The sequence below is a fragment of the Astyanax mexicanus genome, chromosome 10 (genome assembly GCF_023375975.1).
Source record: "Astyanax mexicanus isolate ESR-SI-001 chromosome 10, AstMex3_surface, whole genome shotgun sequence".
NCBI classification, from domain to species: Eukaryota; Metazoa; Chordata; class Actinopteri; order Characiformes; family Acestrorhamphidae; genus Astyanax; species Astyanax mexicanus.
This window is the reverse complement of record NC_064417.1, coordinates 45,967,703-45,982,997: the sequence shown is the minus strand read 5'-3', so window position 1 is coordinate 45,982,997 and position 15,295 is coordinate 45,967,703. Positions and strand designations below refer to the sequence as shown.

The window sequence follows — 15,295 nt, the reverse complement described above, 5'->3', positions numbered from 1 at the left end:
AACAACTTATTAAGGTGTGGGAAGAAGATATTTAAATCATGGAGATGACTTATTAAGGCATAGGATTGAGATAATTAAATTGTGGGGACAATTAAAGCATGGACACAAGAAAATTAAGTTGTGTGGATGACTTAATAAGGTGTGGGAATGAGATAATGAAGTTGTGGGATGACATATTAAAGCATGTGAACAAGATAATTAATTTGTGGGGACAATTAAATCATGGACACAAGATAATTGAGTGGATGACTTATTAAGGCGTTATAATTAAGTTGTGGGGACGACTTATAAAGTCAGGAATAGGATAATATCTCAGTAATTATGGGAATGAGCGTTATCTCGACCCCATACCTTAATAAGTCCTTCCCCAATTTAATTATCTTGTTCCCACGCTTGTTTTCAGTCATGGCCACTACCTATAAAGGCATGGGAATGAGATAATTAAGTTGTGGGAGGACTTATTACAGAGTGGAAATGAGATAATTACTTTGTGGGAGGACTTATTAAAGCGTGGTAATGAGATAATTAATTTAATCCTGGTCAAATAAGTCCTCCCCACAACTTAAGAAATGCTATATTTTTTCCATGGCTTAATAAGTTGTGGCCATGCATTATTATTATTTATTTATTTATTTATTTATTTTATTTGCATGATGTTACTTCTGAGGCTCCATAGTTCTTAAATACTGTGAAATGTTATATTATATTATGTTTTTTTAATAAACATTGTAAATAAAGTGTAAATACTCTGTTTAATATTTCGCAAAATAAAATAAAACTACAGCAATCAAAATGGAGTGTTCTGTTGAGACTACATTTCCCAGGATGCCCCGGGCGTTTTGCGTTTGCTCTGTGGTCGCCAGCTGATTTCCCCTGTCTTTAAATCCACAGCCATTAATCTGAGCTCAGCTACGCCGCCGCTGCTGCTGCTTTACTAGTCAACAGAACCGAGATAATGATGGATATACCCGTCAGCTAGCCTGCCGTCGTGTGTTTGAGCGGTTCTGTTGGGGCGGTTCGGTGTTGCGGGTCGAGTTAAGCGGGGGTTTGTGAGCCCGGGTCGAGCTCCGCGGTCGCTCTCGGTTCCTCTTTATTTTCTGCCGCAGTCAGAAATTATTTCAGCTCCGGGCAGCGGCGGCGCGGCGGAGCTGCTTCAGGCCGGCCAGCGGCGCTCTGCCCTTTCCCCAACCGAACCAGCGAGCTAAACACCGAATACCGAGCGCGGTATTATTTATTTCCTCAATTATCCGCGCGTTAGTGCTTTAATACAGCGATATTAACCCAGCCAGCTGCAGTTATTCATCGCGCCGCTGCGCTGTGTGTTTGTGTGCGGTTGGTTAGCTGAGCTAAGCTAAGCTAGTTAGTAACATTAGCGCTGGGTTAGCTAAGCTAGCGGCTAACCGAATTTCCTCACGTTAAATAAAAGCTAATAACGCTTCTACAGCAAACCCAGACCCACCAACTGATCCACAGCACGCCCAGCTTCAGAGGTACGTAGCTTTTATTCACTGTCAGACTGATTATTTATCAGGATATATGGATGGATGGATAGATCAATTGCTATAGCTGAGGCTAGAACCAGAATGTTTGGTACAGCCTGTGTTTTAGCCAGACAGCTAATCAGCTGTTGATAATTATCAGACCAGAATAAGCTAAAAAAAGTAGTACTACTAAATAACGTCTCAAATATCTATCTATCTATCAATCTATCTATCTATCTGTCTATCTCTATTTATCTGTCTATCTATCTGTCTATCTATCTCTCTCTATCTGTGTTTATCTTGACACATAGATAATTAGTTAGCTGTCAGTGTCTCTCCATATGTATGTCCAACTATATTTTATATATGTGTCTATAATATTTACGTATCTATATGTATAAAGTGAATGCGGTATAAATATTAACATATTTCAAGACAACACTAATCAATTTAAATAAACATACATGAAGAGTATATCTGTCTAGGGTTATCTATATTTGTCTGTTTAAATTAATGTGGGAATTAGCTTTAGCTAGACAGGAATAGTCAGTATTTAGTAGGTATAGAATATTTTATTTCTTTCTATTTTTATCTAAGCTATTTTTCAATCTTAAATAAATTTGAGTTTAGCTGTCAGTGTATAAATATGGGTTACGTATCATTTTAAAATACAAGCATGTAAATATATTTAGGTCCATGTATCTGTTTAGTTTTACCTATATTTTGTCTGTTTTTAAATAATGTGTGAATTAGCAGTAGTTAATATGCAAATGTGGTAACATACATTTTATTACTGACTGACTATATTTTTCTGACTAGATATTTGTTTATGTATCTGTCTATGTATATCTAGCTATTTTTCTATCTGTATCTAAAATAAATTGGGAATTAGCAATTTGTAAATATGATTAACAACATTGTCAATTTATGTACACAAACTATCTATATTTCTGTCTATCTATCTTTGTCTGTATTCCTGTTTAAAAGAATGTGAGATTTAGCTGTCAATATGTGTGTAAAAATACATTTCATTACATCACTATAATCACTTTATATATATATATATAATTATCTTTAGGCCTATATGTATGTCTAGTTATATATATGTGTATGTCTGTATTAAATAATGTGGGTAATTAGCTGTCATTATGTAAATATGGTATATTTATATGGTCATCAATTTATATACACACACATACAAAGTATTTATCTACCAATCTGTCATTTTTGAAAATTAGCTGCCAATATGTAATAAAAATAAAATAATAAAAAATAATCGAGTAAATATGGTTAACATACATCTCAGTATTTCGGTATAATCACTATAATCTATGTATGTGTGGTTATGGTCTTTGAATGTATGTTATCAATATTTTAATATATCAAAATGACTATTTTTTTGTAAAGTTGCCATTTTGCAAGTATGATGTACTATATTTTGCTACTGTCCTATAAAAAAACTCAACTCTTACCTGTTTACATTATAGTTTGAACTATAGCTGCAGCTGCTTTATTCACAGATTAATTTAGTTCTGAATAAATATACCATGCTCTGTTTACAGTTTAGAACAGCTTTGCCTTCTCCTGCAAAGTCTTCTCATTGGACATGCATGTTTTTCATTGGATGGTAATGATATACATATTGACAGCTGTCTTATCCCACATTGTTTTAAACGCATGGTGTTGTAAACAGCATTGTGACGGTTGTAAATGTTTAACTCTGTGCCAGGCGCTGCAAAGCAGAGAAAGGCTTGAGGGAAAATCACATACAGGGTCTTTGTGCCAGGGTTTGCCCCCCTCGGACGCATCAGTGTTTCCTGTCTCCCTTCCTCTTTGACCGGAGCCATGACTGCTCAGAGAGAATCCGACACAGTGAGTATACTCTGGCTTGTGAAACTCGCTTCACTTCTGTTTTTCTGTCTGTTGTGCAATTCTTAATGCTGAATGCTGTGACTGGTGTAGGTTGATGCTGGCTTACATCTGGACTATGCAGAACTCCTGTACAAAAACTGCTGATTAAGTGTGAAAAATTTAAAACTGTGTTCATTTATTTTATCAGATTTTTTTCATGTCCTGTTTCAGTGTAAGCCCAATAATAGCTTGTTACTCAAGAGCAGTAAGTGACATAAGTAGGGGTGTAAGAAAATATGATTTATTGAATTTTCATAATAATAATGAAATCATATTTTGTTTTGCAATACTGTATTGATTTTACAAAGCAGTATTTTAATTATAAGTTTATTTAAAACATATATAGGGTTTGGTGTCACAGTGGTTCATTTTGTGTTGTGTTTAAACTTTGCACACTAGAGGGCAGAGTTGTACAGTGGCCCAATAAAAAAAATCTTATTTGGGGTGCTATTAACTTGTGTTTTTTGAGGCTGGTAACTCTGATGAACTTGTTCTGTGCAACAGAGAAAACTCTTGTTCTTCCTTTTCTGAGGCGGTCCAGATGAGCCCCAGTTTCATCTTAACGCTTTTGATTGTCTTTGCTTCTTTCTGCCTTTGAGTGTACTTTCAAAGTTTTTGAAATTTTCAGATTGACTAACCTTCATTCCTTAAAGTAAAAACAATGCGGGAAAATTACGAAATATTCGTAGCATCTTTGACATCAAGCTTGTTGTAGCATATATTGTACAGCCTAACTAAAAAGTTTAAAGTCTACTGTCTTTAGTTTTACTTAAGATTGTATACATATGGTGGTGTGTGTTTATACTGTAACAGTTTTCCTACCGTTTGACTTAAACAATTGCAATATATTGCTTTGCTTTACAGTATTACAATATTGTATAGGGCTGGGGCAGTATATCAATAATTGTTTGTTTCGATTGTATTCGGTTGTTATGCGGCATCAAATATTTATATTTTTCTATAAATTTTATAGGAACATTGGTATCCCATAGCCCCAATTTATCTTGCTAAAGTTACTACTTTATTACTCCATGTGGAGGGGCTAATCAAATGAATAGGGTAAATATTTTTATTACCTTGGATAAATACATAATTCGGGGTTTTTGCTTATTTAAAAGTATTTTATCTTTATCTTTAGTAACACAGATGCTGTTGTAGAGAAATGTATTGTGATATATTAAGTGTTGGAGAATCGTGCAGTATTGTGATATCATTGTCATCTGTGTATCGTGGTTTATATCGTATTGTGAAATGCCCTGCAATTCTCACCCATAATATGTCTGGTTATTGAATCGTAAGCTCTGTATTATATTGTAAATTCTTGGCAATGCACATCCCTAGACGTTGGGCATGGAAAGTTATGGAAATCTCAGAGTGGCATCGTCCTCTATATAAACAGCTTGTTTTGTATATGCTTTTACGCTTTAGCTCTGTGACGTGCTGTTTTCATGCTGTGTATTTTTCTTTTGTACTGTTTTTGAATGCAGTTCTGTGTAAACAGATGCACATGGGATTTGTGATATGTAAGCTTATATAGTGCTACATAGGGTGAGTCGGGTCGTATGGTTTAGAGGGTGTTGCTAAGGCCGCAGAGGCAGATTTAACGTTTTGTTTTCAGGATATTAGAGAAGGGGGTGCGCGGGGTGCACCGGGTTCAGAGGGGTGAATGTTTTTGTGGAAAGTGTCACGGATTTGCTGATAACCCCCTCCTTAACTCCCTGACTGGTGTAAAGGGGAGGGGGTTCAGGGCTTTCCTCAGCTTTGAGGGGCTTAGTGTTTGTAAACAGACTGTTGCATGACGTCACTGAGCAGCGCAACCTCTTTGTTCTCTGCCTTAAGAGCCCATCGGCAAAAGTCAAATTGTTCTACGCGCACCAGAAAAGGGGGAGGGATGCCCTAAATTTGAGCTGCACTCAGCAAAGGTACCTGATGGTATGTAAACGGGACATCTGTGAAGCTTCGCGTGGAAGGAAGTAGGCCTGCCTAATGTGTAAAGATGAAAACAGCCATGTGCTTCTGAGGATGGTAATGTTCAGAGTTCAGTGTTCGTTGTCTTCTGGGTGCAGGTGTTAATTGGGGGAATTTTAGAACTGGCTCTAGTGCTCGGAAATGATTAAATTTGTTCATTTGAATTACAGTTTTAATGGCGATTTTTTCAGAGAAATGGTCAAGGTTGTCTATATTGATATTGCTTTAGCGTTATACTCGCAATGTGTAATGTTATAAAATAAATTAAAACATACGCTATTCCTCAACTTGCTTGAAACAAAAGGACATTTTTTTTCAATATTCACATTTTCTGTGACATGTCCACGCAAGTTCATGTGTTTTAGTTTTAACATCATGACCTATTGAACTGTTGAGTTACAGTTTAATGTGTTCAAAATTCCTGTTTAGGCATTCATCAAAATTAAGTTCTATCTGAGAACCAACTGAACAAAAGTGAAACAAACAAATGAAGGCTGAATTGCGAATACCATGTTTCACAGATTTTTATTAATTTAATCATATATATTTTTCTATCACTCATCAAATTAATCAGTCTTAATGTATTCCTATTATAAAATTACAGTTTAAAAATATTTATTGAAAAAATATATATATATGGTTAGTTATAATTTAAGAAGTTACAAACCTTTACATGCTTGTTGTTTATTTATTTATTTATTTATTTTTTTGGTGGGCAAAAAAAGAGAATATTTTTGGTTTCCTACCATTTTAGATTAGTAATTATGCTTACTAAATATTTTGTCACAATAAATATCACAAAACAACAAATTGTGATTTCAGCTTTTTAAATTTATTTATTTATTTTAATAAATATATATGAACGTTCAGCCCTGACATCTTCCCATATAGCCCCTACCAGCCTGCATTGCTCAATCCTGGTTTGGTCAAGGAATCTGTAAAGTAAAGAAAGTCTTTAATGTAGCAGTGATCATTTTCATAGTTTGCACTTTTTTATATTGGTGCTAGCACAGTTTTCCTGTCAAAAATAATGTAAAAGAAACAATGTATATTCCAATATGATGGCTCTTAAATTATGATGCTTGTTGCTATTTTGGCACGTCTACAAAAAAAGTTATGTAAGAACTAAAAAGAAAATCATAATCAATAATTATATATTTGAATATATCTATATGTAAATATATTTATGTATTTTACAACGCAGCCCACCCCTTTGGCTCTGTTTGTTGGGGTCATGACCCGAGTTTCTGCATAGACTGCAAGAGTGGGCTTCCCCACCGGCTGCTGATGAGCTGGCTCTGCTAAATATTCATACTCTAGTCTGTATGATGGTCACAGAGAGAGAGTTGTGTTTTTCTCTTGTCTGTACGTGATCGTCTGAAACCACCTCAGTGCAGACTGGCATGTTTTTGTAACTTTAGCCACAAATGTGTTCTAGAGTAGGTTGAGGAACATCACAGGAAGTTCATGCTTTTCTCACTTCTACTTTTCAGAGGATGTAGGTGCCCGTAATTGGGTTGCACAGTGTATTGTATATTTGTTACCTCTATCAGATTTTGTATTACTTACATGGCAGATGGCTGCAACATATCCTCATACAAATCAGTTTGGTTTTTTTGTGTGTGTGGTGTCGATTCTGACTAGTCTCTGGTGTTTCAAATGTGAGTGTGAGCGAGAATGTTTGCTTGTTTAGTTGTTAATGATTCAGGATACATGTATTGCTTGGGAAAGCTAATATAGGTCAGTCTGTAACCTTGTCTCTTTTGGAATTCACCGTTTCGCCCTGTTATACAGTACATTTTATATTGTAATAATATTGTGTTGAAGTGGTGGATATTAGACAATATTTATCAGTCATAATTTGATGTGCATACAATTAAACAGAAAATACATGGTTACATACACTCATACGGTAAAAACAGCCATTTCACAAGCATGCATGCCACCAGGAAATCTTTCGGATTTGCATTTTCCAGTTCTACCAGAAAAATGAACCATGTGTTAACCTGGAATTAAACCCCCCTTGCCACACCTCTCGAGTCTCTCTCCCTCTCGCTATCACGTATAGAGAGAGTGACTCATGCAATTGTTTTTATCTCTCGTTATTTTTTACTGCTCACTGTTTTTACCCTGCCTAATACTAACCCTGTCTAATACTCTGGCTTTAACAGCTTATTTCAAGTGAAATTAACGTTATGGGTGATGTATGGTACTAGAGATGAAAGAAAAATGTTACTTTTGTAACTTTTGCCTGTTCAAGGAAATAGAAATGAACATTGCTCAGCCTTAGTACTCGTTGATATGGCAAAACAATATTGATACGATATAGTTTTGATAATATGAACAGTGTAAATGTATGGAAGCCCATAGTGTTATGCTGTTTCTGCTTAGCTAAAATGCAGTGAACTCATGGCAGCGACCTGTAATGAACATCATTCAGTAACCGATTCTGTAAATACTGTATTTATTTCTCTTGCAGACACCAGACCCATTTTTATAGATTTATGTATTTTTATTTGCTTAAAGTGATTGATTTTATAAGAGATGGTCACACATGCCAGAGGTTATATTCAGATAATCATAGGCTACTCAAATATGTCTTAAAGAGTAACTACACTGTGCTGGTTAGATATAGTAAGTTCTGCAGTTGATCTGATTCTTGCATTATATCTGTATTACACCAGTCTATAGTTATGAATGTCAGAATTTTGGTGTGTACTTACCAGCTTAATGGGGCCCTCGGGTGGTTTTGAGTGATATCAGTGATTTATAATTTTTTTTTAATATTTCAAATATATCACTGTTGAAATTTAGAGCTAAATATCAATATCAAAATATTGTCCAGACTTCAGTTTTTTGGTACCACCTTTGTAAAGTACTCATTCATTTCTTCCTTGACGTTTAAACTATTGTGTGAATGAACCATGACATTTATATACTGTTAAAACCCTAGTACTTACAAATTCTCATTATATCCAGGATGTTCCCCCCCCACCTCTCTTTTCTTTCTGAAAATATCCTTAGTATCCAGGTTTAATTCTGTCTAGTGCCATGCAGTATATAGTATTTTGAAAGATACAATATGTAGAAAGATTACCATCTAATTGTGTGATTTAATTTTTTTTTTTTTTTTTAATGTATGCATCCCAGGCTCCTTTTGGTCCTGTTCTGTGTATCGAAGCAAATGGGCTTAAAACAAGCAGTGCCAGGACCAGCTGGCTTACCTTTTTCCACCCCTCATCCCCCCCACACTGCTGTGAAGGAGTGCATTTAGTAGCAGCCAAGCGCTGCTCGCAGGGTGTGGGTGATGTAATGTTTAAACCCTGGAGTCATTGAAAAGTAAGAATGGTGGAAAAAAGTGCTTTAAAATTCTGGTGGGAGGAAAAAAGGCAAAACTGCTGAACAAGAGGCCTCTTTCTGAATTCTGTAAGTTTCTCTCAGCGCAGGATCAGTCCCGTTTTTTTATTTTGGGACGCTGTATTAAGGTCTGCTGATTCCTGGCTGCAATCTGCTTTGGCAGTGACTGCACTGCTATTAGCTTTTACTTTTTGTAAAGTGGGACATTGTTCATATTCGACTTGGCCATTACTATTACTGTTTCTAATGCAGATGATTGTTGATGATTTTATCTTTTCTTGTGTGTTTTAACAGAATATTATAGAAGCTGTTGCCTTGAGCTTAAGAAACCAGCTCATTAACTATTTATCATTTGCTTTCTGAGTAATATAGTATGCATTAATATAGATGTATGAATGTTGAACAGGATACTAAACAGGCAGTGAAAATTTAGTGCTAGACAGTCGTCAAGCCTTTTTTTGGATTGTGCTGTACAGCCAATCAGATTACTGTACTGTTCTGCAGTGAAGTCGTGGTGATTCGGACATTGCCGCAGCGCTTAATGACTAGAATTGAGAGAGATTTGCTGGGGTTTGACGTTTGAAGCTCGTGTGAAGCGCGCAGACAGATGTAAGGCCGTCTGTACTGTGAAATGGTAATGACTCAAAGAGATGGACCAGTGCCTCGGAACACTTCAGTAGCTGCATAGCAATAGCGTTTCATGTTGTGAATAAGGTTGATTTTATTATTTTATTTTCTGCTTGTTTTCTTTGTTTTTGGGCTGTAATTTGGACCTGTGAGGTGTGGCCAGACATGTGCATGACAGCTTGTAATGCTAGGCCTGTGGTGGTAGTGGTTGTTGTTATGATTATTGATGCAGACTTCCAAGGCATTGTGTCGCGCTGTTGCTTTTTTAAAAAAGGAATCAAAAGAGAGCCTTCTATTCTACAAATCAACCGTGCTGCCTTCACCCCCCCCCCCCCGCTGTCTGAGTTTATGCACGGGCCATGTAAATTTAATAACTCCGTCCCGGGCTGTCTGGGACACCTGGGGTTATCGCATTAGAGCGACAGCCTGGAGAGAGAGAGCCAGAGAGAGGAAGAGGGCAGGGGGTTTCTGTTACACATAATCGGAGGGCAGGAAGTCTTCCTCCCAGCCCCACCCGTGTGTGTCCTGTCACAGTGGAGATGTGCCCATTTGACAGGAAGCTTTGTAGGAAACAGACGATTTCAGGCCCCCAGAAGCCGGAGAAGCAGGAATCTAATTAGGAAGGAATGCCTATTTGTGTAGATGCCTCGTCAGATCGTCCAGAGTCGTGTGGGGTGAGGGGGGAAGTGGGTCATGCGGTGCTTAAAGGTCAATTCAGTGGAAGCATTAGATTCAGAGATTTCAGTTCACCTTTTGGATTTAATGTGTTTAATGTGTGTTATTGTTTCATGTTAACAGGTGAGCCTGCGTCTGATCCTTGTGAGTGGGAAGACTCAGGACTTCACCTTCTCTCCCAACGACTCGGCCACAGACATCGCTCGCCACGTCTTTGAAAACTGGCCAGCAGGTATGTTTGTACACTTTGACTCATTAGTAGTTGATTTAGGTCAGTTTGTTCAATACAGGAGTGAACAATCACTACTGCAGTTTAATGCCTACTCTATGACTGCAATTTCAGGTCATTATATAGAATTTGACTCAAAAATATTAGATTTAGAATTATTTTAATGATAACCCGACTTGTACTTTGGAGTATGGCATCTGTCATTGCCATGCTGAGTCAGGAACTAAGTTAATATCTTGCAGAAAGTGTCCATGTTGCTAACAAACACCACTAACGACACAAAACAGCATATGATGCAGACATTTGGCCACAACCAGGCCACATCTCGTTATGTGGTGTCAAATATTGATGTTTTTATTGGAACAGGTGCTCAAAACTCTTGAAACTCTCAAAGACCCACAATTTGGCTTACTAAATTACTGCTTCATTATTCCACATGGTGGCACTAATCAAATGAATACATTAAACCTGCAGTGAAGAACATTTGTTGTTAAATTATGTGAAACTGATTCCAGTAAATCAACAATTGGTATTTTGTTTATTATTTGATACTCTTCAGTAACACAGATGCTGCGAAGTATCGAAGAGATTCGTCTTCCAATATATTGAGTATCACACAATATTCCTTTTCCACAAAGGAAGTTGCAGTTTTTAGTTAATTAAGAATTAAAGTTAATTTCGTCTTGAGAGACAACTGTATTGACAGATCATACTGAAAGACAACCAGCGCTTGAACACTGATCGGTCCATCTCTAATTCTTTCACGTCCACCTGTTAACGAATGTCTATCCACTCATGGACTGTAGGAGGGGCCCAGTAGCAAAAACAAATTACCAGTTATTGTCCATGCTGATTTATAAACATGTAATGCATATTTAAATGGTAATGAATAAGAAAGTTTGCATAGATTTTAATACATTGAGCTTGGAATGTTGACTAATATACTTTTGTATTTTCACACTAGCAAAAAAAATGTAATTGTTTTTAAATCAGTTAAACAATTCAATACTCCAGCTCTCGATTCTTTCAGTTCCTTATTTAAACACCTGACAATATTGGCAAGTGTTGGAGCAGACCGCAGGACTAAAATGTCCATCAGTTTGTAGCGTGTAGTAATTAGTAGTGATTGTGTTTTGTGTGCAGGATGGGAGGAGGAGCAGGTGAGCAGCCCCGGTATTCTCAGACTCATCTTCCAGGGCCGGTTCCTACATGGCAATGTCACACTAGGAGGTGAGCTGCAGTATTACACAGTATTAACCAGGGATGCACCTAATTTATCATTTTTTTACAGAAACTTTTATTTGCACATAAGAAAGCCTGGATAAACGCAATTTTGTTTAGCTATACACTGCTTGCTGTCATCTGAAATTCAGTTTACGTCACTTACTTTTTATTTGTATTAGGTTTTGTTTAGATAAATGTCTTAAATATGCTCATATCGGCTTTTTTAACCATTCATTGATGGTAAAATTGACAGATGAATGTGAAAATAAAACCATATACCATTACACCAGGGGAGATTTGGGTAAAATAGAGGTCACAAGGACCTCTGTTTTATTTTTAATTTTTTCCTTTTCATATACACATTTCTGTACATACAAGTGTGTATATAAATGTATTTTCTTCTTATGTGCTTATAATTAGGAAGTGTTAAATGTTAGTATGTTTTGTCTGTCTGTTGGACCCCAGGAAGAATAGCCGTCATTGTGATTAGCAGCTAATGGGGATCCAAATAAAACAACAATCAACTTATTATACCTTTCTCAGATTTGTGCTGTTACTTTGATAGATGTTAACCTATAAATAGTAATGTAGAAATGTTAAGTCAGCATCTTATACTTATGTTATGTTAATCTCTGTTGAACAGCTCTGAAGTTGCCCCCTGGTCGAACAACTGTCATGCACTTGGTTGCCAGAGAGACCCTGCCAGAGCCCAACTCTCATGGTAAGAGCTGAACTGTCCCTTTGGCAGCCTCTTTATGCCCTTCTAAAGCCCGACTGAATGTGTGTGTGTGTTTGAGTGAGCGTGTGTGTGTCCTTTCTAGGCAACTCTTTCTGTGTGTAAAGAGAACAATTGTTCTGAGAGCTTTGATGTGGGTTTAATCTTTCAACAGCCCGTTTGTTTTAGCTTCAGATCATTTTGTTAACCTGTTTTAATTGTTATACCTACTTAACACATTTTCTCACTCTTACTTATACAAGAAGGTAGTAGCACTGAAGTGCTATATTTAGCATGTGACTCATGTCATTTTGGGAATGTTATGCTGTTACTCATCCCTGTTCAGAACAAAGCTTTTAATTGTAGTTCACCAAAAACACAAAGGATTTTTTCACAGTCCAAAAGAGAATAATTATTTATGTAAAATGATATACAATATTTACATCTAGGAATGGACTTACATGAATGTTTTAACAGAAAGGATCCCAACAGAGCACAATTGACCACAATCTCTTTCATGGTGATGAGAGCCAGCACAGTCTATTGGCTGATGTCAGAGCTGGGGATCCAGTGCTTTCCTCTTGAGTGATTGGCTGAATTGTGATCCTGCAATGGCAGCAGAAAAGAAAAGAGCCAGGGTCTGACTTTGGGTGTATTAGAGGAGGTTGTTGTCCTCACAATCCTAGTATTAAAGTAATATAAGTCATAGTAAGTGGCTTAATGAATTGGCTCAGCTAAATTGGCAGAATTAAAAATAGCACACCTTAACTTGAATTAAAGATTGTAGTACCTTATACACTCATGCTCGCACATATGGACACACACACACACACACACACACACATGCACTCACAGGCAGGCAGACAAGAGTGCACACTGAGTGTGCATGAGTGTGTGTGTTTTTAACAGTGATTCTGGTATCGTAAATCTTTAGTTATAAGCTGTGTGACTGTCATATGAAAGGTGTGTTGTTCAGGTGAATTGGAAGGGCAGAGTACCTAATCTAAAAGTGCATGTTAATGACTGGCAACATGTGAATTAAGAACCTAAATCTTAATTTATTATATTTTTACAGTTTCTTGTATATAAGCCAGCGAACATAGATATTACAATAATGTCATGGTAGTTATAGTTAGTGTAACCTTGTTTAACATGTACTTGTTTTTTATGGTAACTGACTAAAATTACTTTAAGTGTAAGAACAATCAGCAGCTGAGATTTGAGCATTTTGTTTGTGTAGACAACGAGGCCTAGTTCTCTGTATGTGGTACCGTTGCTTTATCAATAGTACATTTATATTGGCATGACCTCAATAATTTGACCTACATAGTGCTCATTGTGTATACTTTGCAAGGTGAGGCCATTAATTAACTCCTGGTTAACTGTTTAAAACTGATTTCTAAATATTCAAAATCCAGATAAAATAGCATAATAATGCATTTATACCTATATATCACCATTATATCTGTGGCACAATATGGTAAAAAAAAATGTTTATCACAATTATTCCTGGCACACTTTATCATTCAAACTAAAATAGTTATAACAGTCTGGCTTTACAACTTTTGACAGATATTTCAGTTAGGACCACAGTTAGCATTGTGGCTAATTTGCTATTCTAGGCAACATAAAATATCAAAATTCTCTCAATGTTTGCAATTCAAATTAAGACATTTGAGTATTCTAGAATTTCATACAAATAACTTCTGGTATGTAAAACTGTCTCCTCTTACCTAATTTTTAGGTAAACAAATCTATCAAACAATAACATATTGGTTTCCGATTCCAAGAGATATACAGTTTAGATTCTTGGCCCAAGTTAAGATCTAATATATACAGTATTTACTAGGGATGCAAGATATCATAATTATTAATATTGGGTAATTATTTATATATTGTTACATCGTCATTGGACAATTCGGTGAATGTTTTAAATATATACTGCTGGAAAAGGACAAAACAACGCTTAACTGCACTTCTGTAATAATAATTTTAAAGCTGTGACTTGTTGCTTTGAGTTCACTGAATTCAAGGTGAGCACAAGAGACAGAACCCTGTGGGATTCTGAAATTCTGGCAACATCAGTGCATAATTGTGTGGGCTTAAATCTGAGCTCAGGTTCACACTCTTACCTGATTCACTTATCTTCTATATTTAAAAAAAAAACAAAAAAAAACAGAGCTGAAAGAACAGAGCTGCATTCCAAAATGTATTACATGTAATGGTTGAGCTATTGCCTACTTATAAAGTGAGTCAGAGAGATTTATGTTTGAATAGTGTGTCTAGAGTTCACTTGAAGGCAACTTTCCTTATCCTGCCAGGATTTTTTTTATTTTTATCATTTGTGTTGCAAACCTTGTCCTCACACCACCACCTGACTTTGAGGTGAACAAGGAAAGAGCAGGAAACAAATGGTGAAAAGTACTAGCAAACAAACACACCCACAGCCCAGATAATCGGTGTACTGATGCTTATGATTTGTTGATAATTGTGTACACACACAATGAGCACATTATCTAGAGCACCTGTACACCTGCTCACCTCAGCCAATCATGTGGCAGCAGGGTAGTGTATAAGATATTTTAGCTTTGGGTAATGTTAATATTTATCATCAGAAATGGGGGAAATGTGATGGCAAGGATTTTAAGCCTGGTGCTAGACTTATCAAAGACAGTGTAATTTTCTGTATTTAGTGAAATCAGTGGTTATGCGCTTTGTGGTATATATTAAAAAAAAAAAAAAAAAAGACAGCAAAACTGATCAGTTTGTGCAAGTAAAAAGAGAAGTTAATGGTGCTAAAATTAGGGGAAGCTAAGAAACTGGCTGCACTATATGCATAAACAGCACCTCTAACTATACATGTAGCTTTCCTTTTTAGCGAGACTATTTATATAAACCGTAAACCATAAAGTATGTATGTGTGTTAAGTGTGACATGTCTGAGCTTGTGTGCATGGTGCTGTCTTTTGGTTCTTTCTGAGTGCAACTATAGATTTTTTTTTTTTTTTTGGATGATTATTGTACTTTTAGTTACATATTTCCATGTATTGCTAAATCAGTTGTTGCTGTCATTCATATTGTCCATTATGTTCTTTAACAATAATCAGTA

At 36.3% G+C, this 15,295-nt stretch overlaps 1 protein-coding gene across 2 annotated transcripts in view; it reads left to right on the top strand.

The window, feature by feature from the left end:
• The first annotated feature begins 878 nt into the window (after positions 1-878).
• The window catches only part of ubl3b (ubiquitin-like 3b), a 16,377-nt gene continuing 1,960 nt past the window's right edge, over positions 879-15,295 (top strand). Inside the window, exons 1-5 of one of the 2 annotated variants that reach the window (XM_007258645.4) lie at positions 879-1,490; positions 3,211-3,353; positions 10,143-10,251; positions 11,392-11,478; positions 12,116-12,193. In XM_007258645.4, the coding sequence (XP_007258707.2) occupies positions 3,327-3,353; positions 10,143-10,251; positions 11,392-11,478; positions 12,116-12,193 (301 nt within the window). In that variant the 5' untranslated portion in view covers positions 879-1,490; positions 3,211-3,326. Of the gene's footprint in view, positions 1,491-3,210; positions 3,354-5,271; positions 5,418-10,142; positions 10,252-11,391; positions 11,479-12,115; positions 12,194-15,295 lie in introns of those variants that run through there. The other variant, XM_049483874.1, reaches the window with a different exon arrangement.